Here is a 27,073-nt window from a genome sequence, read left to right as displayed (position 1 = left end):
GCACCGCAAGTCCACTCTGACAAACCTGATTTGGCTCCAGGTCAAAACGCTGACAGATTGACAGATGCCGAGCATTGCATCGAGATGACCGCACGCACAACCTCCCACACAGGCTAGTTACAGGAATGAGGGCGATAGAGAGAGATAGAGAGAGACAGAGAGAGACAGAGAGAGACAGAGAGACAGAGTAGAGTAGAATGTGTAGGAGTGGAAGGAATGAGATCAACAGGGCATGATAGCGAGGGAGGAGTTGATGAATTGATGGACAATGTGTCGTGTTCATGATTAGATTGAAAACACTGTGACTGAAGTCATTCTATGGATGCATGTGAATGTGATGGAATCATTGACGATGCCGTTTCTCTGTGTTTCTAGATGTACTACCACGGAGGCCCTGACCCCAACGTAACGGTACGCAACACATGACATGCACAACAGTGAACAATCGGGGTGTGTGCGTGTGTGTGTGTGTGTGTGTGTGTGTGTGCACTTGTGCGTGCGTGCATGTGTGTGGAGTTTTTTTTTGCCTGTAGTCGACATTATGTGATTATACCTTGCTTATTGCTCTGGATAAGTGCATCTGCTAACTGCTCCAGATTGTAAAGTGTGTGTGTGTGTGTGTGTGTGTGTGTGTGTGTGTGTGTGTGTGTGTGTGTGTGTGTGTGTGTGTGTGTGTGTGTGTGTGTGTGTGTGTGTGTGTGTGCGTGTGCGTGTGCGTGTGTGTGTGTGTGTGTGTGTGTGTGTGTGTGCGCGCGCATGTGCGTGTGTGTGCGCGTGTGTGCATGTGCATGTGCATGCGTGTGTGCGTGCGTTCTGATAGGGTCCTATGGTACACCCTCCCCCTGGTGGACAGGGACAGTGGAATGGCCCTCCCCCCCCCAGCCCGGTTAGTAACTCTGTCTGTCTCTGTCTCTGTGTCTGTATCTGTGTCTGTCTCTGTGTCTGTCTCTGTCTCTGTCTCTGACTCTGTGTCTGTCTCTGTCTCTGTCTCTGTCTCTGTGTCTGTGTCTGTCTCTGTCTCTGTGTCTGACTCTGTGTCTGTCTCTGTGTCTGTCTCTGTCTCTGACTGTGTTATATATCTACAATGTCTACTAGCTGTAGTGATGGTCGTGCAGAAGCAAATGATGATACCTTTTTCGTTTTCAGATCATTATGACGAATGTTTGGTAAACCTCTCTCTGCGTCTCTCTGTCTCTTGTCTCTTTGCAGGGTTTCAACCCGCAGAACCCCATGTATCCCCCGCAGAACCCCATGTACCCGCCTAGCGGTCCGGCCATGTACGCCCCGGCCCAGCCTCAGCCGCAGTGGAACGGTCCACCGCCTGGCCAGTACGGCCCCGGGCCAATGGTATAGTCCAGTGATTCTCAACCTTTTACCCAGTACGGCCCCGGGCCAATGGTACAGTCCAGTGATTCTCAACCTTTGTTTTTAGTACGGCCCTGGGCCAATGGTAGAGTCCAGAGATTCTCAACCTTTGGTTTTAGTACGGCCCCGGGCCAATGGTATAGTCCAGTGATTCTCAACCTTTGTTTTTAGTACGTCCCTGGGCCAATGGTATAGTCCAGTGATTCTCAACCTTTTACCCAGTACGGCCCTGGGCCAATGGTATAGTCCAGTGATTCTCAACCAGTACGGCCCTGGGCCAATGGTATAGTCCAGTGATTCTCAACCTTTGGTTTTAGTACGGCCCTGGGCCAATGGTATAGTCCAGTGATTCTCAACCCCTTTTTTTCATTTCAAGGACCCCCGCTTTGATATGCACTGACTGGGCCGCGGACGGACCCCCATTTCACAGGTGGAAGTGTAGCGTACAAGTGTATAGCGTACATTTGTACGCTCTTAGAGTTAAGCGACGATTACACCAAGCACGATATCTACAACATCGCGTGGATCACTTTCAGAGTGATTTATTGAACGATAGACTGCCAATCAAAATCCATTGTATCCAGAATACCTTTTAATTAATCATCACAGTCATATTATCCATAGTATCTTGTGCCACCACAGAGGTGGAGAATTCTCTCTCTCTCTCTCTCTCTCTCTCTGCTCGTTTACGAAACGTTCAATTCAGTTCAATTTCAATAAGATTTAATTTAAGTTGTCTTGAGTCAAGACACTTTACATGTAGAGCAGAAAGCCGACAGAGATCCCACCCAATCAGAGCAATATTGTGACAGTGGCAACGATAAACTCCCCCTTAGGAAGAAACATTAAGCCGAACCTGACTCTAGGGTGGGCGGCCATCTTCCTGGACCGTATTGGGGAAGGGAAATGGAAAGAAGAAGAGAGAGAGAGAGAGAGAGAGGAGATACGGGCAAATACAAGTAGTAGCAATAGCAATAATAATAATAAATGTAATGGTGTACGATAATCTAATATGGTATAACAATGATGTCAGATAATATAATATATAAGAATGTTAACGTTATCATTCAACAGTGTGCACACAAATCATTATCATTGTAGTTCTAGTTATCGTGCTTGGTGGGAACGGCCCTTTACACCGACCCTTAAGGGTCCATTTGGTACCCCTGGTGGTCCCCGGACCCTTTACCGACCCTTAAGGGTCCATTTGGTACCCCTGGTGGTCCCTGGACCCTTTACCGACCCTTAAGGGTCCATTTGGTACCCCTGGTGGTCCCCGGACCCGTAAGGGTTCATTTTGGTACCCCTGGTGGTCCCCGGACCCGTAAGGGTTCATTTTGGTACCCCTGGTGGTCCCCGGACCCGACGTTGAGAAACAGTGTTCTAGTCCAGCTCTCTGACTTAATTAACGGGGAATCGATCCCACTTTTTAATCCTTTTCTTGGCAATAATCGTGTGGTTCTCTGGTTTGTTGACTAAGTATAATATCATCTGTTTTGTAGTTACTGAGGAAACTATTCAATGGTTTGAATCCCTGCGGCATTTAATGTCATCTCTGTTCTGTTCACCTCTGTTCTGTTCTGTTCTGTCCTGTTCTGTTCTGTTCTGTTCACCTCTGCTGTTTCACTTCCGCATTTTTCAATACGTTGTTTTATTCTCTCTACTGGACTTTCTTTTTCTTTTTTTTTTTACACCATGTTGTGGTTTGACTGAAGGTTCTTCTTCTGAACTTGTTACAATGTCTGTTTTAAAATTCATAAAAGGATTCCATGACATTTTCAATTTAAGAATTCCCTGTTTTACTTTATGTTACGTTATGTCACGTGTCCCAAATGATGGCTCGTATTAACTACAAGACTACCAATCAATAATATTTCATTATAATATAGTCATTATGGCAATGAGGCGATTACAGTTTTAATCGTAGCTGCAGTGCGGCTTACAAACAAACACAATAAGCAGAGTAAGCATTAACTATATTTAATAAACAACATCTGTATACAACATGCATCCAAAAAAACACATTCTGTACAATTGAAATTGTTTAAAACAAAGACACTGGTTCATCTTTTCTCAGTTAATTTTACAACCAACATTTATTTCAGATGTTTGCACAATGTAACAGCTCAACAGGGACGGTTCATTTTAATGACATTGATAGCGTTTTGGAGACTGCTCAATGATCTGTGTCCTCCTCATTGATACCACTATCAACGTGTGTATTATTAGCTTAACTATTCTTAACTATTATTAGTCTGTGACTGTGTAATTTGTGAGCAGAATGACTCCTACCTAGCCTTCAAAAAACACTATTGATGCTGGACATTTATTTTGAAAAGAAATACACATCGCCCCAACGTATATCTAAATATTAGAATAGTAAATATACCGGCAATTAAATTACTATGTGGGTTTGGTGTGTGGAGCTGGGGAGAGGTGACCACCATCATAAGGAATGAAATTTGCGAAATTTCCTATTTTTTGGAATTACTGTACTATCAATTGAATTGTTATTGTCAATGAAGGGGACTTGCTACAAATTTGGGGTGGAGGGCCCCATGCCTACCTTTGGGTGGAGGAAGATGATAATTTGGGGTGGAGGGCCCCATGCCTACCTTTGGGTGGAGGAAGATAAAAATTTGGGGTGAGGGCCCCATGCCTACCTTTGGGTGGAGGAAGATGGTAATTTGGGGTGGAGGGCCACATGCGTACCTTTGGGTGGAGGAAGATGATAATTTGGGGTGAGGGCCCCATGCCTACCTTTGGGTGGAGGAAGATGGTAATTTGGGGTGGAGGGCCACATGCGTACCTTTGGGTGGAGGAAGATGATAATTTGGGGTGAGGGCCCCGTGCCTACCTTTGGGTGGAGGAAGATGGTAATTTGGGGGTGAGGGCCCCATGCCTACCTTTGGGTGGAGGAAGATGGTAATTTGGGGGTGAGGGCCCCGTGCCTACCTTTGGGTGGAGGAAGATGGTAATTTGGGGTGAGGGCCCCGTGCGTACCTTTGGGTGGAGGAAGATGATTGTCCTGCACCCACAACGGCAGCCAGAGTTGGTGTTGTTCCGACTGGAAGACAGCCGAAGGTACTGCATGATACTGTAACGTTGGGGTGACAGCCGAAGGTACTGCATGATACTGTAACGTTGGGGTGACAGCCGAAGGTACTGCATGATACTGTAACGTTGGGGTGCTTTTAGCTTTGGCGCTTACAAGAATTTAACCTAGAACTTGAATGGCATTTCGCTTCCGCCTTATTCTCTGTGACTTTGGTGAAATGTAGCTATACGCCTTTTATTTGACCGCTTTGCACATTTAGACATCCCCCTAGGAAGCAATCAACTGACCAAACAAGAAATGGAAGTGAACGAGGGTGTGAGGAAATCCAATTATTCTTCTTTGTTTAGTTTAGCGACCTTTGTCAACGACCAATTCAATTTAATTTAATAAAAAAGACATAATTAGACAATCGATAACAGCGATTTGATTAAAATGACATTGAGACTGTCGTCTCAAGAGTCAAGACGTAACGTTACTGGACCCGCTAACCTCGATGGCAGCTTTGATACACTCGTAACTCGGGTTTCAAGTCCTTTTCATGGAAGTGCACGGGTCTCGACTCTCGAGTCTCGACCCCTATCCCTAAATATGAACGCATACTGGATCAAGTTGACGACTGGGACAATTCCTACGTGGTGTTAAACCACAAGAAATAGTAACGCTTTCAGCTTGCTGACTAACAAGGTGTTTCCGAGGTTACTAAAAGCACACGTGACTAGGCTATTAACGTTTTTAAATTCAAAATGTCATGATGTCCTAACAACGCAATGCCTAGAGCCACCATGATGCTACACAGTTAAGCTCCTTTGCATGGCAGCTGTACTAATGCTAACTGTTGTCTATTATCCCATTCAACCAGTACTACCCAGGAGTGCCAATGGTATGTTTCTACACTAGCAGACTCTGCTTGTAGACGTTTCTTCGTCTTGTGTGTACATCAATGTTTGGTAGTGTAGCGTTTAGTAGTCTTGTGTAGTTTGTAGTTGTGTAGTTTCCCCTGAAGAGGACATTTTCAGGTTATATTTATTACATTTTCTTTTGTATTTCGAGAATAATGTCAAAAGTAGAATTCGAGATTTATTTCATTTTATTTTAGACTTGCATCAGACGCTGATAACTATTTTGTTGCAACTTTCAAAGTCCAACGACTTTATTCTCTAAATCCGAAAGCAGATTTTTCTCATTTTCTCATTCTATTTCACATTCCTCATCCATTACTTCACTACTGCACTGAAGCCACATGAATCACAGCATCAAACGTGTCATGTGGTTCTGTTCAGTTATGCTCACCCAGAAGCACAGAATGTCACCTTTGTTTATTTAAATTTTAACTTTGAATTTTCTAAACACATTCTAACTCCCAGCTTGTCAAACAGTAACTGTACGTTGAGGCACTTGGTCAAGGTTTCTTTCCGCGTCCAACGCTACGACCTTGTTGCATACCAGGCGCCAGACGCAGACTCAAAGCACGACTTGGCACCCTAAAGCGAGACGCCAGCTGAGCAGATTTTCTTATTTAGAAACTATGACTCTGCATCTGTTTAGTTGGACAGATATAATGAAAGTGGAAGTTTTAATGTTGTTTTAATTCGTTTAGTAAGTTAGCATTATAGGACAGGATTGGTTTTGAGGGGAATAACGTTTCCTAATTTCCCAGTCAAATCAAACTGTGTGTGCACTTTGAAGGTATCGCATGTTGAACAGTGAGTTTAGCCTATAGCTTAATTAGATGAATTGGGATCAACTGGAAGCTCCTCAAAAGTAGGAAAATGTCCAAAGCTGGGTTTAATATTTGTAGTTTTTTGTACTCCACCTACCGGGGCTGTGCTGCCTACCAGGCAACCCACATACGGCAAGGACATTTTAATGTTAGGAGGAATATCAAGATGACTTTAGTTTTGAGCTTAATCTTATGTTTAGCTTAATCTTACAATGAAATCACTGTCATTGTCCTCCATATACAGTACTGTATATTGTTGAAGGTTATATCAATACAATTTTAGGTAGGTGAATAATAAAGCAAATGATATCCACAGAGCTTTTTTTTATTAGTGTTTTGTTTACCTGACAACGGCGCTTCTGTCCGCTGGCGAGCAGCTGCCATGTTACAAATGCTAACAAACTGCATGAGTGCTGCCTTATTAGGCACGAGTCTGGGAAATAGGAACCGTATGGTTCTTATTTCACAGGTATTTGTGGAGTGTGAAATCTAGTGGCTGAATGCCGTCGATAGCACCTTTTTTAATAGCTCTGTGCGTGTGTGTGTGTGTGTGTGTGTGTGTGTGTGTGTGTGTGTGTGTGTGTGTGTGTGTGTGTGTGTGTGTGTGTGTGTGTGTGTGTGTGTGTGTGTGTGTGTGCGCGCGTACAGGCAGCTCCAGTGCAGTACAGTGCTCCCCCTCCCACAGCCAGTGAACCTGTCAAAATGGACATCGAGGCTCCCTCCCCCACTGATCCTCTGCTCAGCGCCCCCAAGGTACTGTACACCACACATCAACAACACTATATGATTGATGGGCTGTGCATGGGGCTTAAAATCAATATCAACGTGATTTCAGACGTTGGCCTCCATTATGAGCGATTATTAACCCATTTTGACACATTCTATAAATGTCTTCTAAATCCTGACAGTTTTCTGAAAAAGCCATGTTTCTATGTCAGTCGTTCTTCGATTTTTCAAAAAGAGCAGACCTACAAGCTCGCTCGTAGCGCGCTATGAGCTTGTAGATCTGCTATTTTTCAATAGCTAAAGCATAACGTAATGCTAACACTAAAAAGGGGTTCCCGCCCAAAATGGGTTAAAAAAAAGAAATTAAAAAAAAAGCATGTGATGCGGTGCTTTGTGACTGAGCTTGTACGTCGGCATCATACATGGGGTTTCAGTGGTTGACTAATCGATTTTGTCGATTTGTTACAAAAATGTAGATAAAAAAAGAGAGACGATCCAGGCACTCAAAGTTAAAAAGAGGGAGAGGAAAGCCTTTTATTAAATTAAAAAGGCGACTGCCAACATGTTTCGACTATTAACTGGTCTTCATTTATTGGTCCTCATTTATTATTATTCAAATGATTTTATTTTGATTCATTATATATTTATTATTATTTTATTTATTTTATTTTATTTCCTACACGAGCGGGATTAAGTTGGTTATTGGTTTATATATTTTCTCGGCCCTATATAAGCAACACCACGGGCCACCATTTCAAATGACTTTGGCCCAGAAACCCTGATGATTGTTTTAAACTCAACTGAACAATAGAGCACCGAAGTCCTGACGTAACTCGCTCATCCCTTCCATTCCCCTGGTTCGCGGAAGTAATTTCTCTATGGAGAATAACATGGGGTGATCTTAATATCGTCTACTATAAGCGTTGTGGTCCAAAAATAAACAAGCTGTCTCTGCGTTATTGTCAGGGAGGTGTCTCTGTATCGTTTGCAACAGTCAGTCACTCATATATGATACAGTCTGCTTCTAGTGAAAATCTAACTAATTCAGTAGCAGTAACATTAGCGTTTTCTCTCAGTCAGTTGATTCTTCATATCCATATTAGTGAAGCGGCCGGGATGACATGTTTCTTATATGAAGCGATCTAAAATCCCCCCTATGGGGATTACAATGCAACTAAAAAAATACATGAACCTGGGGACTGACGCCCTCTACTGAAAGTGACGTCAGACTTCGGTGCTCTATATCAATGTGGCGTTATTGAAAGTCGGTTGTTTTTGGTTTTTTTACAATTTGCCTTTATTGATAGATATATAGTAGGTTTGACAGGAAATGGGGAGAGAGATGGGGATCGGGCCAGCACTGCGATAATTTCAAATGAATTGAATTATAGTGGAAGTAAAATGTTTGTCTGGGGCTGGGACCCCCCTGGAAACTCCCTCCCCCCAGGGGCGGTCTCCTGGGACCCCCCTGGAAACTCCCTCCCTCCCCAGGGGCGGGCTCCTGGGACCCCCCTGGAAGCTCCCTCCCCCCAGGGGGGCGGGCTCCTGGGACCCCCCTGGAAACTCCCTCCCCCCAGGGGCGGGCTCCCGGGGGCTGGGGCCCGGGCACCCCGCTTTGGAAACCACTGTCTGAGACTCTCTCTCTCTCTCTCTCTCTCTCTCTCTCTCTCTGTACAGCCGGATGGGTCCTCTCCTGCTGCCCCCACAGACGAGGCCTACACTTTCCAAATCAGCACCACTACCTCCAACACCACTTCCACCACCACCAACTTCCTTTAAGGGTGGGGTTTCCTCCTCTGTGTCCCTCCTCCTCCTCCTCCTCCTTTCAACTCCGCTGTGGTCATGTTGCCTCCCTGCCACTAGGCGGCGTACGTGCGTCTCCGTTTGTTCCATCATGGGAGGCAACATGGCGAGAGTGAAAGCAGTTGATAAGCATTTCCAATGGCCTTGTTTCCTCGTCTCCTCGCCTCGCACTGTGATCCAAAGCCTCGTGTAAGTTGGCGATTAATGGGTTTCCTCACCGCTGCTCTGGAGTCCGAAACAAAACGGATTATCACGCCTAAATCCAGATAAAAAAAGCTCGCTGGACTTTTGGGTCATTGAGTAGAGGGTTTTTCAGTGGATCAAATCAATTGGTTTAAAAGGGATTTTAGTTTTAGGACGATGGGGGCCAATGAGTGAAAGGTAGAGCATTACTAGTCTTATAGGAATACTTTGATCCAAAAAAATGACATTTCTCTTTTTTTTGGTCGCATTCCTGAGCCAATAATTCTATATTTGTCTGCTGTGGTATGAGACCGATGCAAAACTATATCAAAGAATAATGTAAACTCTCACAGTGTAATCGAATACCAACGAAGTCGCCCTTTTACCAACTCGCCCTAGGCGCCGGCGTACAGCCTGGTATCCCTAAAGTAACCTAAGTAAATTATGCTTAAACGGTTAAACCTAACCTTATTCCTAATCTTAACCTCAGTAAAACGGTGCCAAAACCTAACCCTATTCCTAAACTTAACCCCAGTAAAACTATGCCTAACATTAAACGACATAGTTTAATGTCGTTTAATGCAATCACATTGGACTTTTCTGTATGGATGTGTGGGCTGGCAAGGCCAGAACGTTTCTTTTTCTTTGGCACTCAGTAGGCATTCCCGCATAACTTCTGGGTACGATGATGTCACACGCATAGCCTCTAATCTATTAACTTAAATTAATCAAATATTGTATTATTGTCTCAGGAATGCAACAATTTCTTAAATTGGTGAGTAATGCATTTTTTTGGGGTGAAGTATTCCTTCCTTGGAGTCAGTAACGTTGACTCTAAAGTCTATAAGTCGTTGAGTCAATATTTTGGGGTTGGGGTTCAATGCTTAAGTCATTTACACACCGGGAACATGACGAATAAATAATACATAAATAAATGTGCCAGCGAACTATTCGGAATACGAATAGTCAATGCCTCATTCATACAGGTCGATGCCTCCATTTGCGGTGAAAAATCGACGTCATTCCGTATAAGAATTGTGTCACTTTATCGTCTTATAATATTTGACACAAACAGCAATTTTAAATACTTTCTGGCAAATTTTAAAGACCTTTTTATAAAGGCGGCTGGCTGTATATTGGTAATTGAAAGATGGTGGCACATCTACAGTACAGTAGTGTCCATTCCATATACTGTCCACTGCAAATAACTTTATTGTGGGCTCGAGGAACCAGTCTGAACATGAAGTGAACGGAGTTGTCGTAACTATGTCTTACTCTATGGCTCTGGTTTTTACAGATGGGCTATGCCGTCATGTGGTCACCTCCAGCCACTGCAGATGTTTTAGTTTTAGTTACATTGTGTTAACATACAGTTATTAAAATACGGTAGTGTTTTATGTATTAAAATAAGTCCGGTATGAAGTACTGGACTTATAGATAGACTAAGTATGAAGTCTAGCTTCAAATCAAATCAATTTCGAATGAAACCAAGAGCGAGGCTTTCTACGCTGCTTGGGAACAGGATAGAATTGGATAGCTATAGCCGGTTGTGTTCACACAAACGGAGCCGAAATGATTTCTTGCTCACACACACAGCAGCATACAGCCGCCTTAACAGTAGAGGCAAGGAGACAAAGGAAAGAAGGCCTGTTGTGTATACGTGTTTGGAAGTGGATTCAAAGCTGCACATGTGTAGGGAATGGAATATTTTGTTACTAAATGTCAGAAAGTGATTTCATAATGGATCAAGCCCGGGTTCAGTAAGCCATCAGTTCTCGATTCAATTCAAGGATTTTGTCACATCCAAATTGTGAGAGCAGAAAGAAAAACCCTGATTGAAACATAATTCTGAGTTGACTGAGCTGATGGTGAACTGCCTGCGTCACTTGTCGTGACTTGTCTTTGACCCACTGAGTTCTCTCTCCTCCTCCCTTCACTGATGGTTAAAGACAAGTCACTCTTTTGGAATACGGTATGCCTGTTTCACAGGTTGCAGTGCAAAGGAAAAATCAAGAGGTCAAAAAAATATACCAGAAACGTGAAGAGTCCAAGCAAACGACCAACGGAACAAACGCCTTTGAAAGGCAATGAAAGCCACTTCATAGGTCAATAGGTCATAGGTCATAGGTCAATAGTAGTGTTGTATACGATTGTTCAGCCTTACTTACACTGTTTTTATAATCTCTACCGTCAGAATGGTATCAAAACAAACGCTGCCTCTTTAGGGTGGATTCATGCCCCTTAACTTTAAAGCAAAAAAACAAGTCACTCTTCCAGAGTCCCTCAAATGTGTGTCCTTATAGTGAATACATACTGTACAATAAATAGACGAAGATGTACTCATTGTGGCAAAAAAAACATGGCAAGCATCTCGAGTTGTTCATTGTCTTCTACACCGTCGGGAGTTCTGACCGTGTCAGAAATGTTGGGCCGTGTTTTTGCGTAGTTTGCCAGTGCTACAGACCGTTCTATAACGGATATAACAACATGTTAATACTAAAGGGTAGGTCATTGTCTTACAGAAAATGATATCAGTAGCAAGAACATTTTACAGAGCTTCCAAGTTTTCCTCCATTTACCCTTTTATTTTTTCCCCTCAAGGTACTTAAAACCCATTTTGACCTGAGATAAGATTCTAAAAATGTCTTTATACATCCTGACAGTTTTCTGAAAAAGCTATGTTTCTATGTCAGTGGTTCGAGCTTGTATATCTGCTATTTTTCAATAGCTAAAGCATAAGCATAACACCAAAATGGGTTCCCGCCCAAAATAGGTTAAAGTCACCGTACAATGGTGTTAACACAAAAACAAGCAAAAAATGCAACGTGTTGTGAGCTTACAGACCGGTCAATTTTGAAACCTTTTGAAAATGTTCGCCAGTGCCCAAAATAGGGACGCATGTTTGAAAGTGCTTAAACATTGCATTACATTTTTCCGGTCCTATAGCAGAGCCGGCCCAATTAAGCCATTTTAATTTGGGTTGACAAAAACCTCACCAGTGCATATCTATTAATGAAACACACAAGTCACCTATGTATATATTTTTTTATACATTATCACCATTTCACTTACACTGACTGTACACTACATATCCATTGAGTAATATAACGTGTGGTAATGTAAATGAAAAGAATGTACATATTTCTTGCTAGCTTATAGGGTCTCGTTGCACAGTTTGACAGTCGGTTCAACTCACATAGTCTGACAGAGTGGTTAATACAAAATATGTTCAACTTTATTTGTAGTTCACTCCACAGAGTTCTGTTGAATGCAAGCAAAATGCTTTTCTTTACCAAAGTCTGCTTTTTAACTTATTTTAGCACGTTGACGTTCATATAGACATAATAAAGATAGTATCATTTCTACAGGGTATGCAGAAAATATTTCATTGGGCAGCTTAAAATAAGTTTCTATAGAGGTAGGTGGGGGGCTATTTTAAGATATAAGACATTATATACGTCTCAAAATGTATTTTGAAAATTCTGTCCAAAAAACAGGTTGGTGAAATTACCCCCAGTGCCACCTTGTGTCTTATATTACCCCAACATTGAGTTTCAACATATTTCTGTTTCGGTGTTGTTTAATTATTTAAATGTGCAAATATATGATTAACTACAATCTATATGCATATGCTGTCTGGATCTGATAAGTATGGATATATGGATCTGAATTTCGTGAAGAACGATGGCACAGAACTGCCAAAACTGCTTAAAAATGGCGGAATTTTCACAGAACAAGGTGAAGCCCTTTGGGCTTGAACCCTAATAATAATTTTGGACTTGAACCCTAATAATAATAATAAGTACCCAAAGGTCTGATTTTACACTTGCTGAAATTAGCAGATCTACAAGCTCATGAGCTTGTAGATCTGCTTGTAGATCATTGCAGTCAGTTGGTCCTTTGCAACCTACTATATGAGTAAAATGCCTGGATTTTTCTTTCCATTTATTCTTTTTTTTAACACAGTTCTTATATTATGTGATTTCTGAATGGGGGAAACATCTTCGTGACCCGGGAGAGGCGTAGTTATACTACTATACCTATACCTTTTTAATATGACGGATTGTGAAAATAGCTGATCTATAAGCTCATTTTTGGTTTTACGTTTATAAAATAAATAAAATGCAATAGCAATACACACTAATAATAATCCAAAATAGGGTTAATGAAGTTAATTATTAATCTTGCACACGACTTTTCCTAGCACTTCATTGTGCACGTCATTCATTGTCAAGTTAGCTCACCTTTGTCTAACAAGCCTTATAGCTTCCAGCATCTGCTTGTGTTAAGCCCAACACACACCGTCGGCTTCACAGACGGTGTGTGTTGGGCTTTAGATTGAAAGAGTAAGCTAGACTAGACTAAACTAGAGTACAGTTGCACTGACTGAAGGTTTCCACTCTGTTGCACGTGTGGCCGCTCCCCATTCTGTCAACGCATACCAAAGCATGCATAATGGAGCATGACCACACAGTGAGAGAGTGGAGTGTTTTGTTAAGCTCAAACCACACCAAAGGGTCGGGTCGGGACAAAACCTTAAAAACCGCTTTGTCCCGACCCGACCCTTTGGTGTGGTTTGGGGCCTTAGTCAACCTTTCATGAATTGGCTTCCAGCCATGGTGACAGCCAGGAGAGCTGAGGTGACGTTGAGTTTTATAATCGACCTTCACGTTCTGCCAAATGTGAGCAGACTGCATGGATGTCTTTTACTTAACTCCTGTCTGACTCTGGCTGAGATCCAAGGTCAATTCAAGCCAGCCATACCACCCAGGGCATGCTGTGTGTGTGTGTGTGTGTGTGTGTGTGTGTGTGTGTGTGTGTGTGTGTGTGTGTGTGTGTGTGTGTGTGTGTGTGTGTGTGTGTGTGTGTGTGCGCGAACCACAAAACAGATTCACGAGTATACTAAATATCTAACCCACGCCAAGTCAAATACTAGCCATTGGTTGTTAATAACCACTGAAGACCTATCTACATACTTTGTTGTATGATGAACAGCAAACGATGCCAATCTATAAACTTGTAGATTTTTTAAGGAATTTAGAAAATTACACCCATAATAACACAGTCAAAATGGGGATGCCAGGTTGATTCAAAAGTTTTGAAAAACTGACATTCCATTTCCATCTCTCAATGTCAATGTGACTTTGGCCTCTGTCTTTGTCCAATCTTTAGCTCTCGATAGCAAGTTACTAAGTATGAATGGGACGTTAAAGCAACGTTTGCATCGTGAGACAAGGTGCTGCGAAACGTTACCTTCTGTGCCGTTTCGTGTACTGTAGGTTACGTATAGTACGTGCGTTGCTACAGTGAGTAAAGTTTCAATCGATGTGGCCTATTGTGTGGGCAGACAGACATGCATACCTGTATGTACAAACGAACCCTGCTCCAGATGTTCTTTGTCTGGTATTATTGTGCAGTTGTCAGTTGTAAATAACACCCTCCTTGTCTTTAGTTTACAGCAAAAGACCAGTTGGACTATAGAACAGGAGGGCTGCCTTTGTTAATCGTTTGGTTGAATACGTAACCTCACAAAGTTCCAAGGGCCACTGTTGGACTTACCTCAACTAACAACAGACAGAGCCAGAATGTGACAATGGTATACCTCAGCATAGAGCAGAGAATATTCATCATTTCAAACTGTGTCACTTTGGCATGGGTCATTTTGCTGTTAAGTCACACGGCCCTGTGTGAATAACTCATTAGTCTGTCACACTTCTTTTTCTTCTTGTAGGGCAGTTTTACCAAAGCTAATACTGTAACAGAACAAGTGCATTTAATCCATTTAGGGCTGCACAACATTGACACAAAAGGAAGAAACTATTGTACTATTTTCCCTGAAAATTGTGATGTCCGTCAAATCATTTATACATGGACTTATTTTTTCTCCCCGGTATGCTCTTGAATGGTTGAAGCATAATGGTACACATGATGAATTGCTGCGCTTGATTTGATACCATGCTGGGTGGCTGCCTAACCTTCAAAAAATATTGTGGAGATGAAATGATAATCTCTTCTCCACATTACGTGTTTCCCCATATTGCCTGCCTTGAGTATGAGATGGGTGGTGTGTATATACAGTACACATTTTGGGGCAATCCAATTGGTTCTGTTAAACGAGGTAACACGAATGATCTCATACAGTAGCTCATAAACCACAGCCTGTTTAAAATGATCTTTCAATGAGTACCTCTCTCTTAGATAACTGTGAGCTTGTCAACTCTGTTTAGTCTCACGATACTGTATAGTGTAGTAACGTACTACACTATACTTTATACGTTCATTTCTATGCCTGTCAACTCGGTTACGGGTCAATCATGTTACTCATCTCTGATTTTCCTTCTGTGCTGCTGCCTTTTTCGTTTGCCGAGATCATTGTGTTGTCCGTCCTTACTGGTGAAACTGGAGAGTTGTATATTGTTGAGTTTTCTTTTTCTTTTCTTTTTTTTCTTCATTGTTTGTGCACTGCCTTTTGAAGCTATGTAAAAAATAATGCCAAGTAGGTTTTAGGAACTATATATTGTTGTAATTGTACTTGAGAAACGATGTGTTTGCTTTGTATCTAACTTGGAAATATAAATGGAAGATGTTTGCTATACTTTGGTGTCTTGGTTGAGCAGGGAGGTTCAACTCAGAATATAATCCCACTTCATTGTTGCTCACACAACAGCGGCCGGCATAAACCAGGCAGCATAAATGTCGCTGTCAGGACAGAAACCTTCATCTTTTATTTATTTATTATATACTTTGTTGTATGGGAGGAAAAAGTAGCAAACTGTGCCGAGTTTGTAGACTAAAATCTTTACCTTGTGGTTATACGTCTTGTCTGTGGGTTTTTATAAACATTTTAAACAATGAACCAGTGGAACAGATTCTTGTTTTCTATTTCCTGAAAGGTAACGGTTTTGGACATGCTAAAAGGTTTCCCAACTCGTCAGCAACGATATGCACGACACCTGTGTGTCCATGCAGCCAACCTTCCTGGCTCAACCAAACCCATCAAAGTATTTAAACGTGTTATTGGTAACATCATTTTTGATATATCTGAAAGCCGGCCTGGCTGGAGACACACTTGGTTTGGTTTGCTTTGCACATTTTGTACTGAAGGACTTTTTTTTTGTTTAGTTTTTTCCCAGTAGTTCACTTAGTATGTCTCGCAACGTGCTTAAAATAAAATGCAGCTCACGTATGTAGTGTTTAAAACAAACTGAACGCCTTTACCCAGGTCTCGTGTGTGTTTGTGTGTTGTTGGGTGTGTTTTACACCAGGCCAGTTAAACCATTTTGACCTGAGATCAGATTCTAAAAAGGTCTTCTACATCCTGACAGTTTTCTGAAAAAGCTATTTTTCTATGTCAGTCGTTCTTTGATTTTTCAAAAATAGCAGACCTACAAGCTCGTAACGTGACACTCGGTGGCGCGCTATGAGCTTGTAGATCTGCTAAAGCATAACATAATGCTAACACCAAAAGGGTGTTTTGTACGTCACAATGTAAAATTGCTATTCTTGTGGATTGACCGGATTCCCATTTCAAAGGATTCCGTTCTAAAAACCTTTGATATGAAAATTAGTTTTGTTAAGAAATAAGAAAAAGGCTGAACACTCATAGCCACGATTCGTTTTGTTAATAAATAATAAATGGGAAAAAGGCTGCACACTCATAGCCACGATGCTGAATATTTATTAACAAGAATCCAACGTTTCGACCTGTAAGGTCTTCTTCAGGGAATGAAGAAGACCGTTAATTCCCTGAAGAAGACCTTACAGGTCGAAACGTTGGATTCTTATTAATAAATATTCAGCATCGTGGCTATGAGTGTGCAGCCTTTTTCTTATGTTTCTGTTTACCGCCCAGCTCAAGGCCATTATTAGCACCTCACCAATACTGGTGTGTGTCCTTCTCCCCGTTTGTCTAAAGAATAATGGTAGGCCTACATGATATTGAGAATGTTTTATTAGAGTCGGATGCTTATTTTAATTGTGACCCATAATTTGAGTTATCCGGGGGAAGTTTTGTAATGTAGCATTGCGTTTTGGTGATGAGTAATTCTGTCAATATTAGCCTGGACTTGTATGTGGATATTTAAGCACAAAACAACCAACCTATGTTATGTATCTTTATCTTCATATAATTGGTCTATAATTAGTCTGTGTCTCATAGGAGGGCTGAAACCCGTCCACCAGTGAAATTCATCACTAGGCAGATTTTTTTTAAACAAGATTTAAAAATATATATTTATGTATATATTTATATTTCAGGACTAGAAAGCCTGCCGTTTCTATTAGCTTTGATTCCCCATCGATGATGTCACTGGTGGACGGCTTTCTGAACTGCCCACAACCCTCCTATGAGACACAGACTACAAAAAGTACAAAACAATTGTTCTATTTTATCATGAGCATTAGTGAGGAGCACTGAGGACCAATTATATGAAGATAGGTTGAAAAGTGGTGTGAAGTGGTCCATTAAACAAAAAAACTCAAATTACATGAATGTACACTTTTTAAACAAATATACCATTCCTTGCTATTAGACAAATGGGAACTAAAGTTAAATACGTTTGTTTGGTGGTCCAATATGAACCTAACTTGCAATGCTCCACCACAAGGTGGTGCAGTGGTACTGCATCAGAGGACTTTGGTTGGGTATAGGCCTACTATGAAGTGGTCCGGGGACCCCCAGGGGTCCTTGAGGGAGTTCCAGGGGGTCCCCAGCTAAATGATAGTTTGGAACCAAATGGACCATTATGGGTGTGTAACTCAGTGTACAATTAGAACCATTTGGTTCCATTTGTACACTCAGAGTTAAATTGATTGATTTATACAAGATAAATTGGGGGTCCCAGAGATAGTCCACTAGGTGTCGAAGTATGATCTAGTTGATTTTGATTCTGAGGGGTGGGCTTCATAATGTGCTCTAATAATTACTTCATATGCCAAAAAAATGTTGTTTCAACAAGCTCACAACGCTTTGAATGTGCTTGTAGATCAGTTATTTTTGGCGCATGACACCATCATAATTAGTAGGCCTTTTGGTTATCCCAAACTTTAATAGCTTGTGGAATTTGATGCCTCCCTGGGACTCAAACTAGTGAAAAATTGAAGATCTATATAAGCTCACTATGCGTTGCATGAGCTTGTAGATCTGCTATTTTCATTAGCCTACTTCTTACGTTTTTATTTTTTTTAATGTGTAATAATAATCAAATAAAATGTAGGAAACACAAAATAAAGGGATATTTACTCGCGGCAGTGACACATAATTGTGTCCTGACCGACAGTGCTTTTAGATCAGTGGTTCTCAACCAGTGGTCCGGGGACCACCAGTGGTCCTTGAGGGGGTTCCATGGCGGTCCCCAGCTAAATGATGGAGAGTTGGTAACCAAATGCACCCTTATAGATGTTTAACTCTTGAGAGCATAAACCCGTAAAATGAAACCAAATTCTGCATTACCTAATTTACATTTAAGTCTACATGAGTGTAGACTAAGAATTATTTTCATCGACATGTACCTCTCCCAATGGTACCAACATCAATACAGGCTACAGCATGGAATTGTGGACATCTGATCCAACAAAATAAAAAACAAAATATTCAATGTTTTGGTTCCAAGAGACTAAGGGCTGTATTTTGCGTGTCTTAAGTACCAGGTCTTATTACCTAACTTGAGTAAACTAAAGACCTGGAGGCGTGATCAATGCCATTTGGCTATTCTGAGTGGCCAAAGAGCATTGATCACACCTCCAGGTCTTTAGTTTACTCAAGTTAGGTAATAAGACCTGGTACTTAAGACACGCAAAATACAGCCCTAATTGTCATCAAATGGTGGTCCGTGGCTCAAATGCTGAATAAATAATGGGCCTTGATATGAAAAGGGTTGAAAACCACTGGTTTAGAATAGATGGTGTCAAATGGGCCCTGCATACTATACCTGACTCCACCAGGTGGTGGCGGTACAGCTCCACTGCCACAACCCCCATCACTGTTACATTACATACCTGTGGAATAGTTCATTTGGTTTTAATTAACTTATCACATAGTCTTCATAGGTGCACATATCCAAACTAAAAATAAAAACACTTTGTTTTGCTTGTGTGTGGGAATTGATCTGATTGTAGTCGTTACTATATACAGTATAGTGGTAAACTAATCTCTGAGGGCTCTTTCGTGTTTGTTTGATCACTTCCAATTTCACTGATAATGTGGTATCCACAGACTACAGACTTGGAGAGACTATGTTGTTGTTTATTTGCTCATGTTTGGGAATGGGTGTGTAGGATTTTACCCAAAGTATTTTCTGTATTGGAAGTCAATACATCTTGATCAGTCTATAGTGGTGTGGGACAGTTCAGTGAAATGTATATTTGATTGAAAAGGAAGCTGTCCAGAAATGGCCTGATCATGCAAGAAGGCTACAACACAACGAGACAATGAAACACGGGAAAGATTATCCATTAAGATTCATTCATTCATTTTTGCTCTCTAGATTATGGAATATTTCACTTTATTTTTCATACATTTGAGCAAAAACAAATCCCAAGTCATATCATTTCAGAGCTCTTTACTGCTCTAGAGGTAATAAAGCTTCATTGCCACATTCCTTATAATTAAGTATAGGCTGGTGTCTGCCCGGTAAACAGTAAACACAGATCACAAGTATTTGAACCCTGGTACCCACAGTTATAAAAGTGACACAACCAACATGTCATCTCTATTGGGTGGAAACCTCATAATTATGTCCAACACTGTTACTTTTCAGGATTCAAATTCATTCAAAAATGGCAAAAGTAGCAGATCGACAAGCTCGAAACACGTCACATTTGGAGCTTGTGGATCCGACTGCTACTTTTGAAAAAAAACAAAGTAAAAAAAACAGCAACAATTTTCAAAAAACGTCCTATATAGCAGAAATTCCCAAACTGTGGCCCGGGGGCAGGGCGCACTGGTGGGCCGTGAAAATATTTGATAAGAAATATACAAAATATATCGGTCAAAACATCGGTTAATCTAGGATTCTCCAAAACCGGGAACGCATCGGACGCAAATAATCTGGCATTTTATGATTATATGGAGTTGTGTTTTCATCGTAGGAACTTCTAGTACACGTAGTTGGTTCAACTGATCCACGCACAAGAACACAACAATCGAATGATTATTAAAATAAATGGGCTCTGAAAATCCACCTGACCACTGAACACGGCCGGCCACGTTTGCAATAAAAAACGGATATGTCGTATTTTTTAAATAAACCCCTGTTCCTTGTCATAAATGCACATATCAGTGTTTTCAACAAGGCATGGATGGAGGAATTATAGTGGCTGGTCTGGTGCATAAGATCCATAGACTAAAGATAAGATCACACTGAAAAACACAGACATTTGACAAGTCATTTCAACTCATTTGCTAGAAAGCACACTTTCTAGCAAATAACCACTTAAGCCCTACATACAGTACATCATCATAGGACAAAATAGTAAAAATAGACGATCTACAGACCCATAAATCAGCTATTTTTGAGAGTTTCACTATTCTTTTTCACATTCATTTGCAAACATTACAAATTATGGAGACATTTGGAAACCCCCTAGTATATGAAATAATTATAAAATGTACTTATTTATTTGATAGTAACCATTTAAAGCTTAACCAAAGACCCCTGGAGATCCCCAACCCAAGGAAAGAAAGACAGCATGAATCAGAACGTAACAGCACGCCTCTCACCCACACACCCTCCTCGTTTCGTATTCTATATCCCCAACATCTCCATGTTTGTTTACCAGCTCATTTCTGAAAACCACGCCACCCATCGCTGAGATTTTGAGGTCATTTGACAAAAAGGAAGTCGCACCGACAGCATAAACCTGAGGCTTGTGAGTAGAGCTGAAACAATTGACTATCGTATGTGTGACTCTTCTATCGATTACTTCTCAGATGAATTGAATAATAAAATAATTTATGCAGAAAAACATTTTAATAGATAGTCTGTGTCGCACAAAGATAGCTGATCTACAAGCTCTCAATGTGTCTCCTGGTTGGCGAGTCTTTGTGAGCTTGTAGATCAATCAGAAGGCTGGCAAATGGTGAATTCCCCCCCCCACCCCGCCCCCCAAATCAATTATTCTTATTCAAATTGATTATCAAATAAATGTCATAATTAAAACCAATTAGTTAGATTAGCTGTTGCACCCCTATAGAGCGTCGCAGTCCCACCTCCGTTCAGAACGACGAGTGGCCCAGGAAATTAATCCCAATGCATTTTTCCCGTAGACATTTCAAAACGTATTTATTTAAAGACCTTTTAAGCGTCGTACGAAGCCAACTCTTGTCGTGACAAATCATGACAGCACACACAATATTTTGGACCAAACAAATAATTATAACAAAAAAAGTCCCGAAATCTTTTGTTTGTTGTCATGATTTGTCACGACAAGAGTTGGCTTTGTCCGCGGCGTAAACGTCTTTAAATAATTACTTTCTGATAAGTCTATGAGGAAAATGAACGGGGATTCATTTTCCGGGTCTCTCGAGGGGGGGCGGGACTGCGACGCTCTATACTCGTGAGGCGTGCCTGAGCGAGCAGACCATGTCCAGAGTTGTCAGGTGGACGGAATAGTTATTCATCTGCACATAGTATGACAATGACGCAGGCAGGCGGGCGCACATCACTTCCTCTCAGCCAAATGGGAGGCCATCTGATTCTCAAACTTTTTTCATTTCTAGGACCCCCAGTTTGATATGATTAGGCCAAGAACCTCTATTTGATACTTTCTTTTCTTTTACATCTCTGGAACCACAATCTACAGTACACTGTAAAATGTGGTATTTGTATTCTTTTTTTTGTTGTTAAAATACCATAAGTTAAATAGCTATATTCTGAAAGCAATCATTGCTAGAGTTTGTTTGTATCTCAGCAGACAATATTGGAATCGGAACAATGTGAAAATTGAAGCTGATAAATGGGTTTGCTCTGAAAATGCACCTGAAAATGTATTTTCAGTTTATTGAAGAACCACCATTCTTCTGTGCGTTAGAATCTGATCTCAGGTCAGAATGGTTTAAAGAGCTAGAGAGACCTCTGTCACTGAGCAGAGAGATGGGGAGACCTCTGTCACTGAGCAAATGCACTATAGCAATGATAAATACTATCAGGAAATCAAGCTAATTAACCAAACGTGTTGTTTTAATCAACACACTTGCACTACCTTTAAAGGGACACTTCACCCCTTTTGTCAACCAGCTCTTATTTTATGATGTTTGGGAGACAAGAAACTACATGTCGTCTCAGTAAGACAGCCCTCCCCCTATCCACAAGGAGGAGCAGTGCACCAAAGCATTACGGGAATTGTAGTCCAGGAAGGAAGTGTCCATGACATCATGACATGGACACTTTGAAATACTAAAATATCTAAAAACAACACACATTACCCACATAAAAACCCCCAGGAAAGTGTTTCTTGTCTCCCAGACATCATAAAGATTAGATCTGGTTGCAAAAGAGGTGAAGAGTCCCTTTCATTTTACTCTGAGGGTGTACAAAGTAAGCCAGTAAGCCTGGTTCGCGAAACACGCTGTTCTCGAGAGGCATAGCAGGCCATAGCAGTTGTGGCCATTTTCCAGTTCCATCATTCCAGACCGTTATTCATTATTTTTCCCATAGAGATTCCACCTCTCCATCTCCTTCACTCGTCTCTCCAGAATCTTCACAGTCTCCTCCAGGTGCACCGTCTTATCCACGAGTCCCGTTGTCGTCCCGCCGCTCTGCGAAGACGAAGACGAAGGCCCGATGCCCAGCAGGACGCACACGCAGACCAGCGCGGCCAGGCGGACCGCCATGGTCTCCGTGCCCACGCTGCGGTCGCTCAGGATCAGCCCGAACATGGCCAGCGCCACGGCCAGCTTCAGCAGCCACAGGGCACGCCGCACGGTGGACGCCACCAGGCGGAAGGCCAGAGAGACCAGCCAGTAGCCCACCAGGGCCAGCGCCACCCACTGGCCCACGAATATCACGCCCTCCGGGGAGACGTGGTCAAAGGGAAGGGACACTGGAATGTGAGAGAATGTGGGAGAAATGATTCAAAGTCAGACCTTCTTTTTTTCTTCCATATTTAGCCCATATTTAGCTAAATCCCACCCCAAAAAGCGATTGTCCAATGCCAATGCAATAGTTTTAGCAACTGTTGCTATGCGGGTCAAGCTTTCGCCACCTCATAGCTGTCGATGTTATTTTTTGCATGGCTGTGTTGTTGAACATATACACGGCTTAACGTCGAGAATGCTACACGACTGACCCACCGGTCCACCCATGTGATGGAAATAATACTAATGACCGTAGTCTTACTGTGCAGCATGAAAACTCCTGTCAGGTGGTCGTTAAAAATAGATTTCTCCCTCTGATATTTCCTTGTTTTTCTAGTTTATTTATGTCATGCAAATTTGTCCAGTGCATAGCCTGACCGAGTGGCGCGCTATGAACTTGTAGGTCTGCAATCTTTTTTTAATCTTAAAAATGCGGCACAAATCTTTGAATATATATTCTTTCAGAGTGAACTTTTTTCTTTTATTTTCGACGTCAGGCTTAAACGGGTTAAGCATAATTTACTTAGGTTACTTTAGGGATACCAGGCTGAGCACTGCAGTTCCGCTGGATGTACGCCTGGTGGCGAGTTGGTAAAGGGTCAGTTCCGCCGGCTGTACGCCCGTCGCCCGGGGCGACTTGGTAAATGATGGGCGACTCGTTTGGTAATGGTCTTCCACCACCACACCATGCCATGAATTAGGCTAACCTTCACCGTCTAGATTACCGTCTAGTCCAGCCGCCAGGAGGAAGTGTGCCAGGTATTGGGTCAGGACGTTGAGGCCGCTGGCCACCGCTGCAGCGAACACACCCAGGACCTGAGAGAACGCCTGCAGGCAGAGAGAGAGAGAGAGAGAGAGAGAGAGAGAGAGAGAGAGAGTGAGTGAGTACCAGAGGTTGTGTGAGTGTGTGGAAATAAGAGAAAGAGTGTGCATTAGTGTGGGATAGAATTAGATTTGGCGGCTTGTTATGGAAAAGTTATGAGTACTTTAATCTGTACTTTGTTTTGTAACAGAGTATTTCTACATTGTGGTATTGCTACTTTTACTTACAAAAAATCTGAGTACTTTTTCCAGTGACTATATAACTTAAACACAGTGGTTCTCGAGGTGGGATTCTGGGACCTTAAGGGGGGTTACAGGGGGGGTCCCCAGCTAAATGATTGATAGCTAGGAACCAAATGGACCCAAGTCTGTAACTCAGAGTGTGTACGAATGTGATCAAATGGACCTGTAAGAGTCTCTGAGTTAAATCAACAATGGGGATAAGTACAGACAGTATATTGGGATCATAGAGATAATAAAATGTTTTCATTGTTAATGTGTCCCTGGAATTAAAAGGCTTTGCTGCATCACAGCTTGTAAATCTGCTATTTTCAAAAGATTGAAAACTTGAAACGCGACATTCTGCATATGACTCCTTCAAAACAGAGCACAAAAGAGCACTTCTGGACGGCTGCAATTCGAAACTGGCCCCTTATACTTATATCTTTCTATACTTATTTTCACCTTATTTTCTAACTGTGTATCTGATGATTGTTTTTTTTTGCATAGAAGTGTATATTTGTATGTCTTTAAATGTTCTGATGAATTGAAAATGGATCGAGGACCCTGATGTAAACAAATCTTAGCGCTTTTATGGTTTTATCCTCTTAGCAGATTTTGTATAGACCTGTAGGCCTACTTCACATGAACTGTACCCATTCTACTAACTGTTAATGACATTTTCAAGCAATCAATCAATACTTTTACTTTTGGTGCTTTTAAGTACTGTACATTTTGATGCCAACACTTTTGTACTTCTACTCAAGTACATTTAGAATTCCAGACTTTTACTAATTTACTTGTAACTTGAGTAGTTTCTATATAGCAGAATTGACACTTTGTACTTAAAAGTAAAAACAGACAATAGCCTAGTACTTTTTCCATCTCACTCACCTTCTGCACAGAGATGACAGTCTGCTCGCCGGCCACCTTTCCCAGGTAGCTCTTGGCTTCCTCGTCCAGGTTGGACAGAGCCGTTCTGAGCCTCTGGATCAGGCCGTCAGACTCCGACACCTTCTCGAAGTCATCGTGGTCGCCGCCACCACCACCACACACACATGACGTTGCCGACAAGAACACACACAACAAACACTGCAGCAGCACTGTGTGCACAGCAGCTCTGCTGCTGCCTTTTTTACAACGACCACCTGGAAACATGACTGTCTGTATCTGGAGCGGACTAGTCGCTGGAGAACACAGGAGGAGGAGGTTTAAAATCTACAAGGTAAGCGTTTAAAATGTGCTATAGGTGTGTCATAATATACATAAGGTCTTCTTTTCCGCCGAGGGGCTCATGTGGGGAACAGTGGTGCCACAACAACAAGGCGAGAGGAGGAGGAGGAGGAGGAGGAGGAATAGTAACATTTTCCATATCCTGTTTAGAAAACTTGTTCCACTGATCGTTGAAAGAGAATGTCTGCCCCCTGCTGGCGATGTCGTGTAATGACTGACTGAGCCTTCACGTGATTTTCTGCTGCAAGGAAATCACACAAATCATCAGAGAGAGAGAGAGAGAGTTTTCAGTTTCTATACTATTTAAATAGTTTAAAATGCTGCCAATGCTGCAATTTGGCCCAAAGTGACAGATTGGTGCTATTTGTTTAAAAAAAGCTTCAGTTTATACCCTCTATATATACCAGTAAGACGCCCTGCAGCTTGCAGAGGTCGCGTGCACGCATACGCAGGCCTGGGTGACTGACGGCAGACTGCTGGGCGAGCGCTGGCGTTTTGGCATGGGGGGGTCAGATGAACATAATGGAATGAATTCTGTACTGGCCATATATCAAATCAAATCAAATCAATTTTATTTGTATAGCACATTTAAAAACGACTCTCATCGTACCAAAGTGCTTCACAGGTCAAAGAAAACAATACAATACAGTTCAATACAATACATCAGTGAAACAATAATAAAAAGAAAAAAGAGAGGGAGAACAGTTAAAAGGCAGTACGGAGGCAAGAGTAAAATTAGGGGGACTGGAAGGCTTGAGAATAGAGGAACGTTTTGAGCCTAGACTTAAAACTCTCAGTGGAGGGGGCAGATCTAACATTGAGTGGGATGCTGTTCCAAATTTTAGGGGCTGCGACAGCAAAGGCTCGGTCGCCCCTGAGCCTCTTCCTTGTCGCTGGGACATTTAGGAGTCGACTGTCTGCTGACCTGAGGGTCCTGATGGAGGAGGAATATGAGAGGAGGTCAGAGATGTAGGAGTATATGGAGTGCGTCTTGAGTGTACAGGGTTAGATTAGGTCAGATCAACATATGGAATGTCAGAACAGGTCAGCTCCATATATGGTTATCTAAGGGTGGCAGCGGGGGCAGTGTCTTGAGTGTACAGGGTTTGATGAGGGCCCAGGTAGGGCTGGGCCTTAATTTATGGGCCTGTTGAGAACTCTATTACTACTAGTTTTCGCCGGCTGCCGGGCACAGCTGCACTAATATCTTTGGGGCAGGCCCGCCTATAGAGTTTGAATGGACAGGTATCAGTCAAAAGGGAGACATCGAAGAGGAAGGACGGGTGGGGAAGGATCAACATATGGAATGTCAGAACAGGTCAGCTCCATATATGGAGATCTAAGGGTTTGAGGTCAGATTTAGAGTTGCTGGCTCTCTGGGTCATCCTCCATTGTTGCTTCCAGTCATCCCGGTTCTCCATACATCTGGCCAGCTCTTTGGTGCTTTGCGCTCCTGCGTCTTTCTTGAGTATACATCCACATATGTTACTGTGGGACGTCCTGGTGACCGGTGGTGCCCATGTGTTGGTTCCCACAGCACTAGTTTGCTGGCTGGCAGCTCTTGGTGTTTTTGGCAGTGTCCTGCTAGTCTCCGTTCTCCGTTGAGAACTTGAGACTTCAAGTTCCTATCCACACTTTTCCTGGGCTGTGTGTGCTCCAGTTCCTGTTGATTTCATTGGATATCATTGGTCATCTGACCAGTTTCATTGGCTTTCATTGGATCAAATCGACAGGAACTGGAGCACACACAGCCCAGGAAAAGTGTGGATAGGCTCGTGGGGTCAATGAGCCTGCAGGAACTTGAAGTCATTGACTTCCTTCAAAGCAGTGTCTCCTGTTGTTGTCAGAGGTGGATGCTCTGACGGGATGT

At 42.2% G+C, this 27,073-nt stretch overlaps 2 protein-coding genes across 5 annotated transcripts in view; one reads left to right on the top strand and one right to left on the bottom strand.

Moving 5' to 3' along the window:
• The window catches only part of LOC310859034 (uncharacterized protein), a 48,583-nt gene extending 38,622 nt beyond the window's left edge, over nt 1–9,961 (top strand). For both annotated transcript variants that reach the window (XM_083765388.1, XM_083765387.1), the window contains exons 10-14: nt 376–411; nt 821–886; nt 1,210–1,347; nt 6,792–6,896; nt 8,547–9,961. In XM_083765388.1, coding sequence (XP_083621514.1) covers nt 376–411; nt 821–886; nt 1,210–1,347; nt 6,792–6,896; nt 8,547–8,648 — 447 coding nt within the window. In that variant the 3' untranslated portion in view covers nt 8,649–9,961. The remainder of the gene's footprint in view (nt 1–375; nt 412–820; nt 887–1,209; nt 1,348–6,791; nt 6,897–8,546) is intronic.
• An 11,673-nt stretch (nt 9,962–21,634) lies between these two features.
• Nucleotides 21,635–25,280, bottom strand: tmem109 (transmembrane protein 109). 3 transcript variants are annotated; one of them, XM_083765389.1, is made up of 3 exons: nt 24,865–25,280; nt 23,637–23,757; nt 21,635–22,895 (listed from the first exon to the last, which is right to left on the bottom strand). In XM_083765389.1, exons 1-3 carry the CDS (start codon nt 25,126–25,128, stop codon nt 22,489–22,491), a joined length of 792 nt encoding a protein of 263 aa, XP_083621515.1. In that variant the 5' UTR covers nt 25,129–25,280; the 3' UTR covers nt 21,635–22,488. The 3 variants fall into 3 exon arrangements, with proteins under 3 accessions (XP_083621515.1, XP_083621516.1, XP_083621517.1); XM_083765390.1 differs by having other exon boundaries at nt 23,643–23,757; XM_083765391.1 differs by having other exon boundaries at nt 23,655–23,757.
• Between the last annotated feature and the right edge of the window lie 1,793 nt (nt 25,281–27,073).

This window comes from Protomyctophum parallelum (genome assembly GCF_964188405.1).
Source record: "Protomyctophum parallelum genome assembly, chromosome: 5".
Classification (NCBI taxonomy): domain Eukaryota; kingdom Metazoa; phylum Chordata; class Actinopteri; order Myctophiformes; family Myctophidae; genus Protomyctophum; species Protomyctophum parallelum.
The sequence above is the reverse complement of the archived record's forward strand: the minus strand, read 5'-3'. Positions and strand labels throughout refer to the sequence as shown.